Source organism: Aquarana catesbeiana, linkage group LG03 (assembly GCF_042186555.1).
Source record: "Aquarana catesbeiana isolate 2022-GZ linkage group LG03, ASM4218655v1, whole genome shotgun sequence".
Classification (NCBI taxonomy): domain Eukaryota; kingdom Metazoa; phylum Chordata; class Amphibia; order Anura; family Ranidae; genus Aquarana; species Aquarana catesbeiana.
In genome coordinates this window covers 311493517-311517333 of record NC_133326.1, presented here as the reverse complement: position 1 = coordinate 311517333, position 23817 = coordinate 311493517, and the positions used below count along the sequence as shown (strand labels likewise).

General features: G+C 44.1%; 1 protein-coding gene across 2 annotated transcripts in view; it reads left to right on the top strand.

Annotated features, from left to right (window-relative positions):
- The first annotated feature begins 1372 nt into the window (after positions 1–1372).
- The window catches only part of LG03H12orf75 (linkage group 03 C12orf75 homolog), a 117838-nt gene continuing 95393 nt past the window's right edge, over positions 1373–23817 (top strand). Inside the window, exons 1-2 of one of the 2 annotated variants that reach the window (XM_073620276.1) lie at positions 1373–1579; positions 12906–12953. In XM_073620276.1, coding sequence (XP_073476377.1) covers positions 1549–1579; positions 12906–12953 — 79 coding nt within the window. In that variant the 5' untranslated portion in view covers positions 1373–1548. The remainder of the gene's footprint in view (positions 1580–12905; positions 12954–23817) is intronic. The other variant, XM_073620277.1, reaches the window with a different exon arrangement.

Genomic DNA, 23817 nt, shown 5'->3' with positions numbered 1-23817 from the left:
GACGGGACACAGATGTAAGGAGGGACTCCTCTGATGGGGACACAGATGTAAGGAGGGACTCCACTGACAGGGACACAGATGTAAAGAGGGGCTCTGCTGACGGGGACACAGATGTAAGGAGAGGCTCCGCTGATGGGGACACAGATGTAAGGAGGGACTTCGCTGGGTGCACCTGATGTAAGGAGGGACTCCGCTGGGGGCACCTGATGTAAGGACGGACTCCACTGGGGGCACCTGATGTAAGGAGGGACTCTGCTGGGGGCACCTGATGTAAGGAGGGACTCCGCTGGGGGCACCTGATGTAAGGAAGGATTCCGCTAGGGGCACCTGATGTAATGACGGACTCCGCTGGAGGCACCTGCTGTAAGGAGGGACTCTGCTGGGGGCACCTGATGTAAGGAAGGACTCTGCTGGGGGCACCTGATGTAAGGAAGGACTCCGCTGGGGGCACCTGATGTTAGGAGGGACTCCGCTGGGGGCACCTGATGTAAGGAGGGACTCCACTGGGGGTACCTGATGTAAGGATGGACTCCGCTGGGGACACCTGATGGCATCTGGTGGCAGGCGATGTGGCAGATGACAAGCTCAGGGCTCCTGCTGATTCTGCATTATGGTGAGTTGAATGATTTAATTTTATATTACAATGTAATAATAGAAATAATGCGCTTCAATCATCCGGACACCATAACAACCATGGTGTTTGGAGAATCTTTGTCTGCTGATTGTTAAACTTTCTAGAATACACATATTTATATTGCTGTGTAGGATCTGGGCCTGCTGTCCCTCCCTCTCTCCCTCCATCCCTCGTTCATCTCAGCCACGCCACCTTAGAGCCACGCCCACTATTCAGCTGAAACCACGCCCATTTTCACCAAGTGGCAGGGGTAAAAAAGGAAGGGCGGGTCTGGCGCCCCCCCATCCTAAAATTTCACCAGCCACCACTACTGATGTGTCTGGTGTAACGCTATGGTGCCTCAATTGGCTATATGAGCAGCAAATCCCTGATAGACACGGTTCACTGTTCTACTGCCCTGAGAAATGCCATGCAGCATGGGCATGTAGACATGAAGTGACTGTAAGGAGGCTGCTGTAGATTAGCAGCAGCTGACAACAAGTGTAGTACAAGTATATAAGTATAAAAAGGCAATTATTTCTGATAGATGGTGCTTTAACAAAATAAACGTGATGGGTTTCCATGTTTTTTCTCGATTATTTATGGGCTGCCCTAGAATGCCCCTTCCCTTTAATCCCTTTGCAATCAAGTGACAATGACTGCCTATTACTTGAAATAACCAGAGCAGCGCTCTTCCCAATCCTTCCCGCTCTGGGAAAAGGACCAATAGGCTTGACGGAAGGCGGAGTTCCCGAGCTGTGATTGGCCGGCCCCTCTGTGCCACACATATAGTATGCTGCGGCTGTAGTGCCTGCTCTTCTCGTCACTTCGTACTCTGTTCATATACACATAACTCCTCCGCCCCGCCGTACAGCGCTACACCACCGGCCCCGCTATAAACAGCGCTTCTCTATCCCGTGCATTGAATATCCAGCATGGGCTGCAGCAATTCATCATCTGCAGGAGGTAAGAGGGCACGGGGTGCATGCACAGCTGTGATAGGGAATAGAGCCTGGATGGTAGAGGAGGGCACACAGGCAGGGCATTGATCCTCTGTTATTGTTGTCTTATACACCAATCATACACCTGCATCTATTAGTGTGTTGTGTCATCTAGGGACCTAACCTCCTAATCACCCCCTCCCCAAGGTCAGCTGTACATTCATTGTACCCATCATATACATCAAGACCAGACCTGAGCACTAAGCACTTTGTGTGCGAAACGCGCCATCGCTTTTTATACTTATACCGGTCTGCTTTGTACACCGGCGCTTGTGTTAATAAAGTTTGGTCTAGCAGTGATCAGTGTGGACCCTATTCTTTGGATTTCTGTGAGTATCAAGATCACAAATGATTCAGGAAAGATAGAAAGGTCCTTTCCTGGAGGAAACACGAATGAGTGCGAATAGGCTGCTGCGCCTGGACGTAGGAGCCTGTGCGCCCCTCCGTGATAAAACTGCATATAAACTGGAGGATTAGCTTCCTTCAGAAAGCTGCAATTGGATGCAAAAGGACTGATTTACTAAAAGGGAGAGTGCAAAACTTGGAGCATATCTGCACAGAAACCAATCAGCTTCCAGGTTTTATTGTCAAAGCTTAAAGTGGAGCTCCACCCAAAAGGGGAAGCTCTGCTTGTTTGCTTTCGAGCCCCCCCCCCTCCACTGCCACATTTGTAACCTTTCAGGGGGGAGCGGGGGTACCTGTTTTTGACAGGTGCCTGCTCCCACTTCCAGGTGACTTTGCCGCGACAAAGTCACCCCTCCTCCTTCTCCTGACGCCAGGCCATTCACACAGCGCAGTGCGCTTGGCACATGCACAGTAGGGAACTGGCTTTGAAGCCGTGAGGCTTCACTGGCGGTTTCCCTTACAAAAAATGGCAGTGGCAGCACCTGAGAACCGATTGAAAAATCGGCTGGGGTGCCGACATCGCGGGATCCCTGGGTGTCCTAATATTCAACCACTTGCTGCCCGCCACATAGCAGAATGACAGTGGCAAAGTGGTTTTGCTATCCTGACCAGACGTCATATGACGTGATCAGGATAACACAGCCGGCACGCACCACGGCTATCAGAGACGCTGTGTGTCAGTCTGACACACCGCAACTCCGATCGTGGTATGAAGCCTCTGACAGAGGCTTCTTACCACGTGATCAGCTGTGACCAGGATGTGCCAGTAAAAGGCTTTCCTCGGTTCATGCTGACAGGGAGAGCCGATCGGCGGCTCTCCCTGTCAGAGGGGAGGTCTGTGCTGATAATCAGCACATTGATTATAAGCACAGTCCCCATCAAAAGGTGCCCATCAGCTGCCAATGAGTGCGCAACACCTGCCAGCCTGTCCCCATAATAAATGCCTGTCAGTGCCGATCAGTGCCCACAACAGTGCCAATTAGTGCCCCATCAGTATTGCCTGTCAGTGCCCCATTAAAGTGCCAATCAGTGCCACTCAGTAATGCCTGTCAGTAGCTCCTCATCAGTGCCGCCTATCAGTGCTGTCAGTGCCGCCTATTAGCGCCCATCAGTTTTTTTTTTTAATTGCCTGTCTGTTTTCATTTACAACGCAAAATTTAAAAACCACAGAGGTAATCAAATACCACCAAAAGAAAGCTCTATTTGTGGGAAGAAAATGATAAAAATTTAGCTTGAGTACAGTGTTGCATGACTGCGCAATTGTCAGTCAAAATGCGACAGCGCTGAAAGCTAAAAATTTTCCTGGGCAGGAAGGGGGGAAAGTGCCTGGTATGGAAGTGGTTAAAGTCAGCAGCTACAGTATTTGTAGCTGCTGACTTAAAATTTTTTGGTGGGGGGGGGGCGAAGAGTCGCTTTAACCACTTCCCATCCTGCGACGTCCCAGTGGGGCGCTGGACTTTCAGTGGTTATACCGGGATGTTGCCTGCAGCTGCATCCCAGAACCGTTTTTTAAAGCCGGCGGTCTGCTCTCTTGTAATAGCAACCAGAGCAGCTCACCAGCCGCTCGGTTGCTATAACAAGCAGTGGGAGGGGACGTCCCCCCCTCCTGGCTGCCTTCCACAGCTCTCTTGGCTCTCCCATCCCACCAGGAGACCCAGTGGATCAGCCAGTGTATTCACTGGCTGGCCAGACAGCCGAACAAAGCCGGGATGGGCTTTGATCGGCTGTTCGTAATAGTAAACCAGAAGCGATGACGTGATAACACTTCAGGATGTTTACATTCCTTGTGACAGCAATAAAAGTGATCAAAAAAAAAAAATAAGCGAAAGTGTAAAATATATATATATATATATATATATATATATATATATATATATATATAATTAAAAAAAATCTAAAGTGCCCCTGTCCTTCCGTGCGCAAGCACAAAGGCGAACGCAGATTTTGGTCTCACACGCACACAAACAGCGAGCATCCCACACATGTGAGGTATCATTGCAAACCTCAGATCATGGGCAGTAATTCTAGCACTAGACCTCCTCTGTAAATCTAAAGTTGTAACGTGTGAAGGTTTTTTAAAGCGTCGCCTATGGATAGCAACATTAACATCTTTTGTTGCCATTACACGGGCGTGCACAGTTTTAAAGCATGACATGTTTGGTATCTATTTACTCGGCGTAACTTCATCTTTTATATTTTACAAAAAAAAAAATTGGGGTTTTTTTTGCAAAAAAATTTTTTTTAAAGTTTTCCCCAAAAATTGCGTTTAAAAAAACGATGCGCAAATTAGAGCTACACAATTAATCGTTAAAAAATCGTGATCTCGATTCAAGCCCCCTCACAAATTCTATGCAGAATTTCAATTAATTCATGTAACAAGTGTAGAGAGTTCTTTGCTCTCTCAGCTGTCAAAAGAAAAAAACTGGGCAGCCTGCCAATATTTTCACAACATTGTCTGCTCTTGTAGATAACTATAAACATTGTAACTTTTTGTTCTTCGATCAAAGGAATGAACTTCTGTGTGTAGTTGAGGTCAGTTTAACCATTTAAAAACTAAACCTTTTTCTGACACTTGTTTCTTACAAAGTTAAAATCTGTATTTTTTGCTAGAAAATTACTTTGAACCCCCAAAAATTATATGTATTTTCTTTTTTTAGCAGAGACCCTAGGGAATAAAATGGCAATTGTTGCAATATTTTATGTCACACTGTATTTGCGCAGCGGTCTTTCAAACACAGTTTTTGGGGAAAAAATACACTTCAATGAATTAAAAAATAAACAGTAAAGTTAGCCCAATTTTATTGCATATTGTGAAAGATGATGTTACGCCGCGAGAATCGCGATCTTTATTCTAAGCAAAAAAATTGTGATTCTCATTTTAGCCAGAATCGTGAAACTCTAGCGCAAATACCGTGCGACGTAAAAAATTGCAAAACCCACCAGTTTATTCTCTAGGGCCTCTGCTTTAAAAAAATATATAATGTTTGGGGGTTCTAAGTAATTTTCTAGCAAAAAATACTGATTGTTACATCTGAACAAAAAGTGCCAAAAAAGGCCTGTTGTGGAAGTAGTTAAAAAAAAAAAAGTAAAAAAAAAAAAAAAAAAAAAAATGTAGTGTATACAATTGCTACTCAAGTCATATTGTGATTGAATGGTATGAAAAATTACCTTTCCTTTTCAATCTGCAACCGCTGTAATTTTCTGTAAAATGAAATACAATATGGCTACCTGGACGTGTTCCATACACAGAATGTGTACAGACCACTCCCCAGAAACATAATTTCCTGCTTGTGTGATTGGATTATTGATTTTCCCAGAGGTCTACACTAAGGCTGCTTTCACACTGGGGTGGGGGTGGGGGGGCGTTAGCGGTAAAGCGCCGCTAGTTTTAATGGCACTTTACCGTTGTCATAGCGGCGCTTTTTGGCTGCTAGTGGGGCGCTTTTAACCCCCGCTAGTGGCCGAATAAAGGGTTAAAAGAGCTTGCAAAGCGCCGCTGCTGAAGCGCTTTGCAGGCGCTTTGGCAGCGCTGCCCATTGATTTCAATGGCAGGGGCCGTTTAGCACCACCACAAAGATGCTGCTTGCAGGACTTTTTTTCTCGTCCTGCAAGCGCACCGCCCCAGTATGAAAGCAGCACTCTGGAAGACTTGAGAGGCGCCTGCTTTACAGGCGCTATTTTTAGTGCTAAAATGCCGAAAAGCTCCCCAGTGTGAAAGGGGTCTAAGATATAAGTCAGATATCAGGCATCAATTGCAATAAAAATTTCATTTTTTGTGAGATACTCCCAATAGGAAATCATGTCTAAAGGCATGCAGACCCTGCAGTTTCCTCATTAGAGCCCTGCAGGTACAGCTGGTTGATAATTATGAAACCGCTCCCATTAGATTCACTTACAACATGGACACAGACAAACACACAGGGATTTCTTCAAAATAACAAAAGGTAGGAATCTGAAACAGTTTGTTAAAATCCTTGTAATGTTCATTGATCACCCAGAGGGATTTAAACCTGTTAATGGGCAGGCTGAGCGTACCAAGTTGACCGATCAACTTGGGTCCAATAAGCCTGCCAGATTCACTTGCGATTATTGCTAGTAACTGCTATAGCCACTAGTGATAATCACAGTCTTCTCCCAGCTGGGACGGCTCCCTGCCCCTACCCCGCTGGGTGCAGACAATGGGTTGGCAGGAGGGATTCCCCTGTCAGCACTGCGTGTGTTGATGGGGGAACCCGTAATTGCAGGAAAGAAATGTGCACCGTGTATGGCTGACCTTAGAAGCTGATTGGCTAACATGCACAGCTGCAGCAGATTTAGCACTCTCCAGTTTTAGTAAATCCACCCCAAACTGTCTGCTTCAAGAGTGGGACAGAGCCCCCAACTGCATGAGTTGGGCTGGACATAGATGGATCAAAATTCGGCCAGTTCACAAGGAATCAGCCAAATTTCGATCCATCTTTGGGCAGGCTTGCTGTACTGAAATAATTCAATTTTTTTTCCTGCGATCACTGCTTACTGCTATAGTTGCTGACAGTGATTATTGTATTCTGATGGTAAGGAAACCTCCCGCTGTCAAAACACAATAGCGCAGTGGGAGGGATTCCTACATCAACACTGACTGGAAATCAAGCAATTTTCTTTCCATAAACCACGGGTTGAAGGAAAGAAAATTGTATAATATATGGCTTGCTTGAAGTGGTTGTAAACCTCAGACATTAAACATGAACAAAGCATATCCCTCTATGGTGTGTGCTTGTGTTAATCAAGAGCACTAAGTGTAATTTCTGTCTGCTGCCTCGTTCCTCTGATATCAGCATGAATCACTTCTGGCAATTTTTCTCTGACACCGACAGAAAAATGGTGACAGGGGAGGGATCTCCAGCACACAGCCTGTGATTGACAGCCTCAGTTCTGTTCATGCGTGAAGGGGGGTATGCCTCTTCCCTCCAATTAGCTCTCAGATCTCTCCTCACTGGGCTCTGTAGACTGTGACTTCTGCTCTCTGCCCCCTATTTCTGACAGCTCAGACAAGCTTTATAAATAAATTCTGAACTTTGAATGGATGTAGAGAAGAGAAGACGGTAGATAAACAGGTAAAATGTATGTAGGAGGATTTGTTTCATCTCTGTGTATCACCTGAGGCCAGTCACTTCTCGTGGTATATGGAAAGGTTTACAACCATTTTAAGACAAGTGATTACATGCAGCAGGCAGCGGCACCCTCCATTGATTTGTATACGGTCCACAGCTGTCCGCACACAACATGTGTATGGGGCTGGTTGCAGATTCTCACCAGCGGCTGCCTGTGTGGGTGAAGCCTAAGAGGAGGTTATACATAGGTAGTAGCTGGCGTCATAAGGCCCCATTCACACCTCAGCATTTTGTAGCTTAACCACTTGTCTACCTGGCCAATTCTGATACTTCTCTCCTACATGTAAAAATCATCATTTTTTTGCTAGAAAATTACTCAGAACTCCCAAACATTATATATGTTTTTTTTTTTTTTTTTTTTGGCAGAGACCCTAGGGAATAAAATGGTGGTCGTTGCAACTTTTTATCTCGCATGGTATTTGTGCAGCAATTTTTCAAGCGTGTTTTTTTTTTTGTGGAAAAAAAACTGTTTCAAGCATTTAAAAAAAAAAACAGTAAAGTTAGCAGGACGTACTATTATTATTATTATTATTATTCAGGATTTATATAGGGCCATCAGTACTAAACTGCATATTGGGATGATGGGATGATTGGATTATTGGCTGCAATACTTAGAACTCTCACTAGATGTCAGTGTACTTTATACACCTATATATGGTAATGACAACTCATGGTTGTTTCTCAAAATATGTTATTCTTTTCTGCAGTGCTTGATACAATGTTGCAAGAAGCAGTTGCTAATGTTTAACTGTTCACTTGCTGATATATATGCAGCTGTACAACAGGATCATAGTAAATTATACAGAACTAATGTAAAAAATACATTTGACTTGTTTTTGATGAAAATATGGGTAGAATTATTATTTTCCATGGGGATTATAGATGCAATATCATGTTAACACCTAACAATGAACATATTTGACCCTTTTCTGATAATAATATGCATATAACTATTTTTCTACATGGGGATTATGGGTGGAATATTACAGTTAAACATGCATTGCAACATATTTAATCAATTTCTGATAGGAATATGCAATAATTATTTTTCTACATGGGGATTATGGGAGGAATATTACAGTTAAACAATTTACATAGGAACATATTTGACCTATTTTTGATAAGAATATGCATATCCTTATTTTTATACATGGGGTTATGGGTGGAATGTAATGTTTACACCTAATATGGAACATATTTAACCTGTTTCTGCTGAGAATATGCATATAATTATTTTTCTACATCAGGTTTATGGGAGGAATATCATACTTAAACATACCTAGGAACATATTTAACCTATTTCTGATAAGAATATGCATATATTTTTTTTTGTACATGGGGATTATGGGAGGAATATCATACTTAAACATACCTAGGAACATATGTAACCTATTTCTGATAAGAATTTGCATATAATTATTTTTCTACATGGGGATTATGGGTGGAATATCATAGTTAAACATACCTAGGAACATATTTAACCTATTTGTGATAAGAATATGCATATAATTGTTTTTCTACATGGGGATTATGGGTGGAATATTACAGTTAAGCATACATAAGAACATATTTAACCTATTTATGATTCATTCTCTTATCAAGAACATGTTAAATATGTTTCTTGTCAAGTGTAATCATGATATTCCATCCATAATCCCCATGTAGAAAAAAATTATACCAATAATCTTTTCAGATAAGGGTTAAAAATGTTCCGTGTTAAGCATAACCATGGCATTTCCCCCATAATACATAACAATGTATAAACATAATTATTCCAATATTCTTATCATAAACAGTTTAAATATGTTACTTGGAATGTGTAACCATGATATTCCACTCACAGCCTGGATCCCTACTGCTCGTGTGCGAGATGCGCTGCGCATCCTGACTGGTCCCTGCTGGCTTCTGGGACCTGTGTATCTCCCAGAAGGCCAAGGGGGGCGGAGCAGGAGCCGGACATGGCGTAGATGGCCACGGATTCTGCGGCGATCTATTACCGGGAGTGGGAGCAAATACCTGCATTAGACAAGTATCTGCTCCCCCCCTCTCCCCTGAAAGGTGCCAAATGTGACATCGGAAGGGGGGAGGAACCGGATAAGTTCCATTTTTGGGTGGAACTCTGCTTTAAGTGTATCCATGATATTTCATCCATAATCCCCATGTAGAACAATAATTATAGCCATATTCCTATCATAAACAGGTCAAATATGTTATGTAGGATGTGTGATGATAATATTAACCCCCTAATCCCCTTGTAGAAAAATAATTATACCAATATTCCTATCAGACACAGGTCAAATGTGGTCCTTGGCATGTGTAACCATGTTATTTCTCCCATAATTCCAATGCATAAAAACAATTATATACATAATCTTTTCAGAAACAGGATAAATATATTGCTTGTTAAGTTTAAAGGATATCTAAAGGTTTGTTTAAAAAACGAAAAAAACAAACAAACATGTCATACTTAACTCCTCTGTGCAGTTGGGTTTGAGTTTCCCCGATCCTCCTCTTCTGGGGTCTCTCAGCGGTGCGCCTGGCTCCTCCTCTTCTTGAGTGCCCCATTGGAGCAGCACTCTACCTTGGTGCACTCGTGCTCCCGTGTCCTGCTGCTACGTCCATTGACACAGGCAGCAGGACTCAGTCCCGCTCCCCGCTTTTGCGTAGTTGAATTTGCTTCACAGTAGCGGGAACCAATGCCTGCGCTGCTATCAATCTATCCAATCAGGACCCAAGACACTGGCTGGAGCTGGTATGCTCATCCGCGTCGCTAGAAAGACCAGGTTAAGGTAAGTAAAAGGGGGGCTCTGGGGGGCTGCTGCATCACAGGAGGTTTTTCAGCTTAATGCATAGAATGCATTAAGGTGAAAAACCTTGCGGGTTTACAACCCCTTTAAGCATGAGATTTACCTCCATAATCCCCATATATATAAAAGTAATTGTACCTATATATCAAAATCCAGTCAAATGTGTTTTTTGCAGGGAAGTTCAATTCCTATCACCCGACAACCAGGACATGCAGTTCTGGGCACCAGGCAAGCATTTTTTCTTTTTTTTTTTACATTTAGCCCTGCAAGCAGCAAGGTTTAGAGCCGACAGTCGGCTGTCTTGTAAAAGCAATCCAAGCAGCTAACTAGCCACTTGATCGCGTTTACAAGCAGCGGGAGGGGACGTCCCTCCCCTCCCACTGCCTTCAGCGGGCTGTCCTGACACTCTATCGACCAGCCAGCACTTCCACTGGCTGATCACAGAGGCGGACAGAGACCGGAACAGCTCTGTCCACCTCTATGATATGGGAAACATGAAGTGATTAGCATACATTACTTCCGGTTTCCCCAGCGCCGGTTTTAAAAATGGAAAGCATTTGATCACACTGATTTTGGTGGGATCAAATGCTTTTAAGGGCAGAGGAGAGATCTAGGGTCTCCATGAAGAGTATCTGTCACTGCCTATTATTGTCACATGGCATGTTTACATTCTTTGTGACAGCAATAAAAGTGATTAAAAAAATGTAATTTACTTTAAAGTGACAGTGTAAAAGAAAATTAAATAATGCATAAAGAAATTTAAAGCACCCCCATCGGTGCTGGAAACACGCAAGCAACGATCAACTCACACATCTGAGGTATCACTATGAACATCAGATCATAGACAGTAATTCTAGCATTGGACCTCCTGTGTAAATCTAAAGTGGTAACCTGTAAAGGCTTTTAAAGCATCCCCAATGGCTAATAACATTTAGGCCCCTTTCACACTTGTGCGACTTCAAAGTCATTCGTTTTTACCGCGATTTTGCGGCCGCGATTTTGCCGCAATTTTCTCAAGTTTTTGCACGATTTTGCCGCGATTTGGGAGCAGTACTACTTTGTACGACTTTGTCACAACTTTGGCATTAACCATTCTCAGCTTGTGCTTACAAAGTCGTACTGAAATTGTGTCTATATTATTCAGGTACGATTTGCATGCTACTTGAGGGTTTAACATTGAGGTCTATGGACATCAACTCGCATGGAAGTTGGACCAAAGTAGTGCAGGGACTACTCTGAAGTCAGCACGACTTAAAGTCGTGCCAGTATGAATGGTAGTCATTGAAAATCATGGAGAATGACTTGTCAAACGATTTTGCAGTACAAAATCGTGGGACAAGTCGTATAAGTGTGAAAGGGGCCTTACTCCGTTTGTTGCCGTTGCAGCATGACATGTTTGGTATCTTTTTACTCTGTGTAACATTACCTTTTATATTTTATCAAAAATATAGTTATATATTGTGTTTTTTTTTTAATTAAAAAAGTATATTTGTTCCCAAAAAAATTGCATTTGAAAAACTGCTGTGCACAAATCCATGTGACATAAAAAAATTGTAACACCCAGCAATTTATCTCTAGTGCCTCTGCTTTAAAAAAAAAAAAATAATAATATTTGAGGCTGGGTTCACACTGCACACCAGAGCAGCTCACAGAAAGGGTCCGGTGTGTCTCCATTCACCGCTTCAGGTCTGATTTCAGCCCAAATTTTTGGCTGAACTCGGACCTGAATTGGACCAGAAGATGCGCAGGACCCCAGTGCAATTTGTACTGGAGCCTCTCCGGAGATATGTGAACTGGCTCCATAGTGAGCCGGTCACAGTCTTCTGCTATGTGAATTAGATGTGGGGAATCCACATCCAATTCACAACAGTGTGAACCCAACCGGAGGGTTCTAAGAAACTTTCTAGCAAAAAATAAAAATAAAAAATGTAAAGTTTTGGTCGCCATAAACCCCTTTTGTTTTCAAAAGCACCTCTACCTAATAAACATCAACCTTTCATATTTTCCACCCTTGTAAAAATTATTTTCAATTGTAATGAGGGACAATAAAAAATTGCATAATCATGATATTCTCCCCATAATCTCCTTGTAGATCCCCAGATCTTGCCTCTAGGATGGGAAGCCTGAAATAAAAAAAAAAAAAGGATCCTGGCTTCCCAGCCCAGGCGGCGGCATTTTTCAAATGCAGAGGCCGGGCATGACGTCATAAATCTCTATGGTAACCTTCTGGGCCGGTCGATTCCTTCTCTGACTGGCGGATCACACGGGCGAGCATCGGAGGGAGAGGGGACGTCCCCTCCTGTCGCCTGTAAGAACAACCGCTTTGATTGTTCTTACGGTGAAGGGAATCGCCGGCTCTAAAAGAAGATATCTGAATGATGCCTGTAACTGCAGGCATCATTCATATATAACCACTCAAAGCCCATGACGTCATATGATGTCGTACTGGGGAGAAGTGGTTAAAGTTCAAAGCTACAAAACGCTAGAGGAGAAAAAATTAATTTTTCTCTAAGGAGTTGGTTCACATCTCCACGCCAAGTCACCTGAAGCTCAAAATAGTTCTGGACCTTTTTTTGTAGCTCAAATTGGGCAGATTTGCACATTTTTATTCCCATAGAAATTAATGAAAATGCAAGATTTGTGCAATTTTGCACGTTTTGTTGCACATTTTTGCTCGATTTTCTGCTCAAATAAAGTAAATGTTATATGAATAAATAAAATGTAAAATAAAATGTAAAATAAGTACACAAATAACTAAAAATCATCATAAATAAATAATAAATAAATAGAATAAATAATATGTAATAATAAATAATAATTAACCCCTAACCTTGAAAAAATATTAAGTTAAAAAATCTGTTAAATAAATTAATAATAGATAAACAACCTAACCAAAACAAAAATAATATAAATAATTAATGTATTACAGAAGGCGAGGATCGGGCCCACCCTGAGCAAAATGAACTGCACAGTGGAGGTAAGTATGACATGTTTGTTATTTAAAAAAAAAATGAGGGTTTACAACCCCTTTAACAAAAAGTAAATAAATAAATGAATAATACAAATAAAAAGAGAAATAAAAGCTGATGATGATAGTTTTCTCTTTTAGCTAATAAAAAAGCGCCAAAGCTCAAAAGTGCTGTATAAAAACCAGCATAAAAACGTGCCAAAATCACGCATAAAAACTTGCGAAGAAAGACGCTACACATACACAATACAGAATTCACTGTATTTCCATGCCCAGGAGTCACAGGTGAGTAGATACACAATTACAGGGACGTTTGAGCCTTCACATGCCTTCTTCTTCTAGAACAATCTTCTTGATCCCCTTCAATCTGGATTTCGCCCTCAACACTCCACAGAAACTGCTCTTCTAAAACTCACAAACGACCTACTAACTGCAGAAACCAATGGACACTATTCATTCTGTACTCCTACTTCTGGACCTTTCAGCTGCCTTTGACACGGTTGACCACCCCCTCCTCCTCAAAAAACTTTACTCCCTCGGTCTCCGTGACTGTGCTCTTCAGTGGCTCTCATCCTACCTATCCCAACGCACCTTCAGTGTCACTTACAATTCTACTTCCTCCACTTCTCTTCCCTTTTCCGTCGGGGTCCCCCAAGGTTCTGTTCTTGGACCTCTTTTATTTCCAATCTACACCTCTTCCCTGGGTCAGCTGATAGCCTCTCATGGCTTTCAATATCATTTCTACGCTGACGACACACAAATCTATCTCTCCACCCCTCAACTCACCCCATCAATCTCTAGCATCACTAACTTACTAACCGACATATCTGTATGGATGTCACACCACTTCCTCAAACTCAACTTGTTCAAAACCGAGCTTATAATATTTCCTCCCCATGTGCCTCTTCCCCTGACTTGTCTGTCAAGAGCAACGGCACAACCATCCACTCCTCCCCACATATCGGGGTACTAGGTGTTATCCTGGACTCTGAACTCTCCTTTCGGCCCCACATCCAATCACTTTCCAAAGCTTGCCGCCTCAACCTCCGCAACATCTCTAAACTACGTCCCTTTCTAATCAATGAAACCACAAAGCTCCTGATTCACTCCCTGGTTATCTCTTACCTCGACTACTGCAACTCCCTTCTCATTGGCTTACCTTTAGATAGACTATCCAGTCCATCATGAATGCTGCTGCTAGACTCATCCACCTTACAAACCGCTCAGTGTCTGCTACCCCTCTCTGCCAATCCCTCCATTGGCTGCCACTCGCCCAACAAATTAAATTCAAAATACTAACAATTAGGGTTGTCCCGATACCGATACTAGTATCGGTATCGACACCGATACTGAGCATTTGCCCAAGTACTTGTACTCGGGCAAATGCTCCCGATGCTTCCCCCGATACCTAGAAGACAGCTGTGATCGGCGCGTGGGGGAGTTACAAGATTCTCCCCCAGCGGCTTTCACCAGCTTTAGTGACATACAGCGGTGATCGCTCACAGCTGACTGTCACTGCATCCTCCTCCATGCCCCCTCCGTTGCTCTGTCCCCCTCCGCTGTCCCCTGCATTCCTCTCTCCTTATCTGTCCCCCTCCGTTCCTCTCTCCTTATCTGTCCCCCTCCGTTCTCCCCCTCCGTTCCTCTCTCCTTATCTGTCCCCTCCGTTCTCCCCCTCAGTTCCTCTCTCCTTATCTGTCCCCCTCCGTTCTCCCCCTCAGTTCCTCCGTCCCCCTCCTCCTTCCTTTGTGTATGGATAGAGTCAGCTGGCTCTGTCCATTCACATAACTGAAACATTGTAATCTCCTGTGATTACTATGTGTCAGTTTATGAATGGAGAGAAGCCGCTGTCTTCTCTCCATTCATTCTCAGTGCAGCTGAGGCTGCAGAGAAAGGGACTGGGGAATCTCTATCCTCTGTCTCTTTCTCTGTCTCAAGGGGGAGATATCAGAGGTCTGTTAAGACCCCTGATATCTCACCAAAGCCCCCCCAAAAGGGCTGATTTAAAAAAAAAAAAAAAAAACAATAAAGAATAAAAAAATATTATTGTAAAAAAAACAAAAAAAACCCAAAAAACACACACACACATACAACGTTCACCACCCCCACCCCCCCCCCAAAAAAAATAGCAAAAAAAAAACTGTCACGTGACATTAAAAAAAAGTATCGGTAATCGGTATCGGCGAGTACTTGAAAAAAAGTATCGGTACTTGTACTCGGTCCTAAAGAAGTGGTATCGGGACAACCATACTAACAATAAGTTACAAAGCCATCCACAACTCTGCGCCCAGTTACATCACTAACCTAGTCTCAAAATACCAACCTAATCGCCGTCTCCATTCCTCCCAAGACCTCCTGCTCTCTAGCTCCCTCATCACCTCCTCCCATATCCGCCTCCAGGACTTCTCCCAAGCCTCGTCCATACTCTGGAATTCCCTACCCCAATCTGTCAGACTGTCTCCAAATTTATCCACCTTTAGGCGATCCCTGAAAACTTTCCTCTTCAGATAAGCCTATCCTGCCTCCATCTAACAACTGCACTGTTTTCTCCATTAGCTCACCCCCCACAGCTGTTACCCTCTTGTATAACTTGACCCTCCCTCCTAGATTGTAAGCTCTAATGAGCAGGGCCCTCTGATTCCTCCTGTATTGAATTGTATTGTAATTGTACTGTCTGCCCTCATGTTGTAAAGCGCTGCGTAAACTGTCGGCGCTATATAAATCCTGTATAATAATAATAATAAAATGCCTGACCAAGGAATCCTGCATGGTCCCGAATCATTGCACCTTACCACTGTGATCCTCTCAAATAAACATTTGGATGTTAATGTTGATGATCCAAGGTGTGCTGGCGATGTATACTTTATTTGTGGAGTCACCAGTCTTAAGCTGGTATCTGCTACTGCACCCGCTAAGGCTCCATTCTCACCAGATGTGGTGGGACTGTGCTGGGTGGTCATTCCAGGGCAGTCTCACTGCATGACGAGGCAAAATGCCTTGTCTCCTGTGTGCCTGAATCACACCACGGCGTTGCGGTGGTGTGCGGACACAGTGTGCTGAAAAGGGGTAGTGCTCCGCCAGTTGAACTTTATGAAATATCTGAAATGTTTGTTTAAAAAAAAAGGTATCAGTGCGGTACAGAGCGATGATTCCCACTGGACCGCGACGCACACCAGCCGCTGCGTTATACAGAATTATTTTGGTTTACGCCCAAATAGGTCTGTGTGCATAGGCCCATATAACACGTGTAGAAATGGATCTTGTATTTGTGCCCTGCCCTACCCCCCATCATGTTTACTTTCTTGCATTGAAATTGCTGACTGTGATGAAAGCCCCAGTATGGTGATGGGTTGATGTGCTTGGAAAATAAAGCGGGATAATCTGCTTTCTTTTCTGTTACTGCTCATCTGTGAGCAGTTTTGACAATGCTGTTCAACTTTGGCAGAAGAAAAGTAGAGTATATGTCTGGGCCATAGATCATTACATTATAATAGATATACACGGTATAATAAACTAAGTTTGCTGGTGTCTGTGGGGACAGTGAGACTGCTTTACTACAGGAGTAGAGAATGTTCCCACAATAAATTGTCTGAAGATTCACTTCAATTTCGCAATCATATGCAGAAGAAAGAAGTAAACATGGATTTTCTTTTCACATCATTGGAGTGAAGTTAATCTTCAGTTTATTGTGGGAACATTCTCAAATCCTTCAGGACCTTGTTGTTTTATGGTGCATGCATTACAATACTTTGAATCACGTGTCCAACTTCTGAATAATAAAAATTGTGTGTATTCCCACCTCTGCACTGCAGTGCGTCTTGACAAAAATTGGCATGTCCATTTTTTCCCCCAAGTTTTAGGGCACAATCATACTATGTCTTCACAAGGGCACATAGAAAACAGTTGTTTTCTATGGGCTCTGGGCACACCACATTGGAGTGGAGATGTGCAGAAAAATGCAGTCTCCTGTCTGTGTGTTTCTATGCTTAAAGCAGCATTGAACCCAAAACCAAAAATGTCATATATTGCATTTTACCAATCCCTAAATGTGGTGGCTGCATTCGTTTTCTTCTCTAGGCTTTTTTCCCTCTTTTCATCTGATGATCTGGCCAGTAACACACCTCCTGTATTATACAGACACTATTCTGGATAAAAGCGCACAGGGGGGCACCTTTGGACAGCAGCATTATCAGTTTGGAGGAGGGGAGTGTTAGATGTACTAGCAGATAAGACACACTAAGAGCCCTTTCCCACTGATGCGCTTTTGCCGCAATGGAACCCACCTTTCCAGTGGGACAGAAGAGCATCAAAAATGATTTGGCTTTAAAGACTATGAGACTTTTTCTCATTGCTGTGCTGCGTTTGCACTGTGGTTTGAAAAGTCCTGCATGCTTCCCCAAAGATGCACCTTCCATTGAAGTCAATGGGAACAGCAACAAAAAGGCACCCAGGGTGCGTTCTGGTGCGTTTTTGCTGGTTGTTAAGGAGCGACCAGTGAATAGCTGATTGTTAAGGAGTCGGCACATGCCGACTTCCTTAACAATCAGCTGGTATGTGAACAGTGCCCTCCCCCGCACAGCCTCCTGTCCCATTGGTGCTCACCAGAAGCTTGGTCTGGTCTTCCCCTGCCTCCTCCCCTCAAATTCTGCCTGCTGTTCCAGCCGCTGTCTCTTTGCGTCCTCCCCTCAGATTCTGGGAGCCAATGCTCACTGCTGTTCCACCGTCTGTCTCTCTGCCTCCTCCTCTCAGATTCTGGGAGCCGATGCTCCCTGCTGTTCCGCCAAGCCGACGCTCCCTGCTGTTCCGCCAAGCCGACGCTCCCTGCTGTTCCGCCAAGCCGATGCTCCCTGCTGTTCCATCTGCTGTCTCTCTGTCTCCTTCCCTCAGATTCTGGGAGCCAATGCTCCCTGCTGTTCCTCCAAGCCGATGCTCCCTGCTGTTCCGCCAAGCCGATGCTCCCTGCTGTACCATCCGCTGTCTCTCTGTCTCCTTCCCTCAGATTCTGGGAGCCGATGCTCCCTGCTGTTCCGCCCACTGCCTCTCTGCCTCCTCCCCTCAGATTCTGGGAGCTGATGCTTCCTATTGTTCCGCCCACTGTCTCTCTGCCTCCTCCCCTCAGATTCTGGGAGCTGATGCTCCCTATTGTTCCGCCCACTGTCTCTCTGCCTCCTCCTCTCAGATTCTGGGAGCTGATGCTCCCTACTGTTCCGCCTGCTGTCTCTCTGCCACCTCAGCTGGAGCATGCTGACCACGGGGGAGGCATTGTCACTGGCTGTTAACCTGTTCAGATTCGCGCTATAGCCGAATGATGGCTACAGCGCAGATCTTCTTTGCCAGGAGACCGTCTATTGACGTCCTTCCCTTTTAAAGCTGGACACGCCCCCCTAAAGGGGGCACGCAGCGCGCGCTGTGATCACCCGAGTCAATGAGACTCGGGTGATCACAGGTCCGAGTAAGGGGCCGATCCCAGCCCCTTACCACATGATCAGCTGTCAGCCAAAGACAGCTGATCACGTGATGTAAACAGAGGCTCGGTAATCTTTTTTTTTTTTTTTCACGCTGACAGCGTGAGAAGAAAAAAAGCCGATCGCCGGCTTCTGTTTGCAGGGACATCGGTCCCGAAGAGGAAGAGCCTCTGTGCCCACTAGTACCGCCTTCCAATGCTAGCAATCAGTGCCATGAATCAGTGCCCACAGTACATCAGTGCCCACAAGTGCCACCTATCAATGCCCACCAGTGGTGCCAATCAGTGCCTCATCAGTGCCACCTAGCAGTGTTGCCTATAAGTGTCACCTACCAGTGCTGATCAGTGCTCATCAGTGCCAGCAATCAGTGCCAGCTATTAGTGCCCTTTAGTGCCACCTATCAATGCCCATCAGTGCCGCCCATCAGTGCCCACCAGTGCCACCTATGTACCCATCAGTGCCACCTTTTAGTGCCCACCAATGCTGCCTTATCAGTGCAGCCTATCAGTGCAGCCCATCAGTGTAGCCTCATCAGGGTACATCAATGAAGGAGAAAAATTACCTGTTTGCAAAATGTATTAACAAAATATAAAACGGTTTTGTATTTTTTTTTTTTTTTTTAATCGGTCTTTTTTAATTTTAAGAAAAAATGAAATTTATAACCAAAAATGAAAAACCCAGAGGTGATCAAATACCACCAAAAGAAAGCTCTATTTGTGGGAGAAAAATGATAAAAATGTAATTTGGATACAGTGTTGTATGACTGCGCAATTGTCATTCAGAGTGACAGCGCTAAAAGCTGAAAATTGGTCTGGGTAGGAGGGGGGTTTAGGTACCCAGTAAGCAAGTGGTTAAGGATGCTGTCAGGTTCTGGCTTCTTAACAACCATTAAATAGCTGGGTTTTAAAGTAACAGCCAACTATTTTTTAAAAACGCATAGTGCATTTTAAAAGCGCTGCAATATAAAAATACATGTGCTGCAGTTTGATAAGGTCCTAACAAATTCAAGTCAAACTCCAGCTCCCAGTGCAGTTACACAAGCAGCTACAGCAACTTGTTTTTTTCTTTTGGGATAAGGCTACTTTCACAAGGCTGGTCCAATCAGGTCCGCCTGTCAACTTTTCTGGCGGACCTGATCAGATGGTCCATTCACTCCTATGGAAAAGACAGGTGTAAATGGACCTGTGTCTGTTTACACCCACCTACCTCTGGGTCAGATTCGGTCTGCTAAAAAAAAGCAGAAGGGGATCTATACTCTTCTGTTTTAGGTGGATCAGATCCAAGGTTAGTCAGGTGTAAACAGACAGTGCCCATAGAGCAGAGCGGGCTTTGTCTGTGTCCGCCCGCTCTGCTCCGGTCGGCAGTGGACATGTTAATGGATCCCCTGCTGATTGGGACAAAATCCACCCCGTCAGACAGGGGCTTAAAGGTTCTACATGAATAAATAAAAACTGATCATTGTAAGCATCCGTATCAGTGAAGAATGGTTTGTCTCAGCACTCTAACTGCTACATTTGCAGGAGAGTATGTCCTGTTGAAAAACAACAGACTTACTGGCTGGATCACCCAATGATAATAAAGGAAAAAAAGCCTAAAAAAGAAAACTAATACTAAGAATCGGTAAGCTGCAATCACAATGTAATAAATCTTTGCTTTAGGGTTTAATACAGCTGTAAGCTGCAGTGCAAAGAAATTAATGAAATGTCACTTTGTGACTTTTCAAAAATGTTTAAAAAAGGAAAAAAGGGTTAACAGTGTCTTGTGTTGTAAAAATGCAAAGCACCGCCACATCATTACCTGTACAAAATGGACCCCAACCCTCACAGGAAAACAGCTTGTATTTCTGAGCCAGCTGATGTGAGCCCTTAGTCCCTGTTTATAGCTGTGCGAATTGTTGCAACCATGCAGGACAAGATGAATCCCATTATTGTCTATGGGGCCTGTTCACACCTATGCAATCCACTTCTGTGCAACTAAAGCTGGCCATACACTGGTAAACTTTTGTTGGAAATTTTTTGTACTAAGAATGCTCATTTGATTTTGCAATTATTAGCAAGGACAAATCGACATTCATTTTTGACCGCATTGACAAGAAAGCAGAAGCAGGATGTCCACATAGCAGTGTATGTGGTTTTCTTTCAGTAAATTACATTTATTCCAAAATGAAATATTAAAAGCAAACAAAATTCGGAAGTACTGTTGAATGACATTCGTCAAGTCATCAAATGTACACAGAATATTCACATGAATTTTAGTACGAATATATGCATAAATGTGCATTTGAAAATCTACTAGTGTATCTCCAACTGTAGAAAAAGATACAGGCGCTTCTTTTGATGCAACATAGTTCATTTTTGTCCCATAGACTTCAATGGAAACGCTTGAAAAATGAAGAAAAAATCATGAAAAATCACATAAACGGGTGAAGCAGGCTTAGTGAATTGGGAGGCCCATAGAAGTCCATGGCAATGCATATAACGTGGGCTTTAGTAAATTAGCCTCAGCGTCTGATGTACTTTCTACTCTTGGACCAGGGTTTGACAAATTTGCTTTGAATATAGGAGCCAGCTAAAAAAGTTAAGAGCCAGTTTGTGCACGGCGATATGTAACGTGTATTGCAATCAATGTTTTCATACATAGATGCCTTTTACATAGGGTAAAAAAAAGTCTACAATGTGGGGGGCATGTTTGGGGGGTGGGTGTGCTATTACCCGCGAGGGTGGAAGCAATTGGGTGGCAGCGAAACCACCCGAATGCTTTCACCTCACAAGTGAGCCCTGCCGCTTTGCACAGGGCTAAATGTAGAAAAAAATACCTGCCCAGCGCCAGGAACTGCATGTCCTGGGCATCGGGCGATACAAATTGTGCATCCCTGCAACAGTGAATGCGCTGACAAAAGCCCAGGCGTCAGGACGCAATTTTTAGTCGCCGTGCTGACCTGGCGCCTGGGATTTGTCAAGCCTTGTCTTGGACATTAAGACCCCTTTCACACTGGATCCGGTTTTCAGACGCTTTAGCGCTAAAAATAGCGCCTGTGAACCTGAAAAATGCCTCATCTGGAGTCCCAGCGGAGCTGGGAAGCTGCGCTGGTAGGATGTTAAAAAAAAAATCCCTCAAGCAGCATCTTTGGGCGCTTTAGAAGCAGTGTATACACCGCTCCTAAAGCGCCCCTGCCCATTGAAATCAATGGGCAACGCTGCTGAAGCAACTGCAAAGCGCCTTGGCAGCGGTGCTTTGTGGGTGCTTTTAACCCTTTATTCGACTGCTAGCGGGGGTTAAAAGCACCCCGCTAGCGGCTGAAAAACGCCTCTACAACGACGGTAAAGCTTCACTGCTAACATGGCCGCGCTGTCAGTGTGAAAGGGCTTTAAGGCTGCATTCACACCTGAGCGTTTCAAAGTCGTGTTTTTTTTTACGTGTTTTTGCCACAATTTTGTATAGGTCAGCAATGTAAAAAGCAGAAAAATGCTTGTAATCTGCCCCAAAGTAGCTCATGTTCTTTTTTGAGCTTAAGGCGTTTTTCAGGCGTTTTGCTTCAGGTGACAAAACGCAAAGATGTAAACAGGAGCCATTGAAATGAATGGGATTTTGCTTGTTGGGCGTTCTTCAGGCGTTTTTTGGGCATTTTACGAGCGTTTTATGAGCTGAAAACGCTCAGTTGTGAATGCAGCCTTAATGAATTAGAGGAAAGAAGGAAAATAGGATTTTTTATTACAGCTTACCTGTAAAATCCTTTTCTTTCGACGGACATCACGGGACACAGAGCCACAGTAATTACTGATGGGTTATAGGGTATCACTAGGTATTGGACACTGGTCACACCCTAATCAGGAAGTTCAACCCCCTATATAACCCCTCCCCTTCCAGGGATACCTCAGTTTTGTAGCAAAGCAGTATAGGTGTATTAGAAGAGGGGTGGGACCTCTGTGTCCCGTGATGTCCGTCGAAAGAAAAGGATTTTACAGGTAAGCTGTAATAAAAAATCCTATTTTCTTTTCTCGGACATCACGGGACACAGAGCCACAGTAATTACTGATGGGATGTCCCAAAGCAATGCCAACTGAGGGGGGGGAATCACAACCAAGTAGGGTGCTATCAGACCTGAGGACCTTGTACCGCTGTCTGCAGCACACTACGCCCAAAGGCGATATCCTCATGCCTTCTCACATCCACCTGATAGAATCTGGTGAATGTATGAACTGAAGACCAGGTTGCGGCCTTGCAGATCTGAGCCATAGAGGCCCGGTGATGCACTGCCCAAGAAGCACCAATAGCCCTTGTGGAATGTGCCTTGATCTGAAATGGGGGAACCTTCCGTTTCAAACCGTAAGCTTGAATAATCAACTGTCGAATCCATTTAGAAATGGTCGCTTTTGACGCTGCCTGTCCTCTATTGGGACCCTCCGGCAGCACGAACAAGACATCCGTCTTGCGAATCTGAGCAGTTGCCTCCAGATAGGTCTTGACTGCTCTTACTACATCCAAAGAATGTAATGACCTTTCTTCCGAAGAACAAGGTTCTGGAAAAAAGGAAGGTAGCACAATGTCTTGGTTTAGATGAAAATCTGAAACCACCTTCGGTAAAAAACTAGGATGAGGGCGCAGTACCACTCTATCCTTGTGTATAATCAAGTAAGGCTCTTTACAGGAAAGAGCTGCTATTTCTGATACTCTTCTAGCAGAAGAGATAGCTACCAGCAAAATTAGTTTCCTCGTCAGTAAGACCAAAGGAATCTGACGTATTGGTTCAAAAGGTTGTTTTTGTAACACCGATAGAACCAAGTTCAAGTCCCAGGGGTTTAGGGGCGCCTTAACCGGAGGATTAAGACGCATCACCCCCTGTATAAAGTTTCGGATCAGAGAATGCAAAGCAAGCGGCCGTTGAAACAACACTGATGAGGCCGACACCTGGCCCTTGATGGTACTCAAGGCCAGCTTCAGCTCTAATCCTAATTGTAGAAAATTCAGAATTCTACCTATGACATATTTCCTGGGATGCCAACCCCTGGATTCACACCAGGATACATAAGCTTTCCAGACTCTATGATAAATCATTCTGGAAGCTGGCTTCCTTGCATTGATCAAGGTAGATATGACAGGACCTGAAAGCCCACGATTTTTCAGAACGTGGGATTCAATAGCCCACCCGTCAAATCTAGCATTTGTAAGGCAGGCTGGAACACCGGACCTTGAGCTAACAGGTCTGGGTGTATCGGTAGGGTCCACCGGGAACCCACCATCATCCCTGCTATTTCTGCTTATCAGGTTCTTCTGGACCAAACGGGGGCCACCAGAAGTGCCGACTTCCCTTCTTGCCTGAGTCTGCGAAGGAGCCGTGGCAGTAGCAGAATGGGAGGGAATGCATAAATCGGTGAGAACCGATGCCACGGAATCACCAACGCATCCGT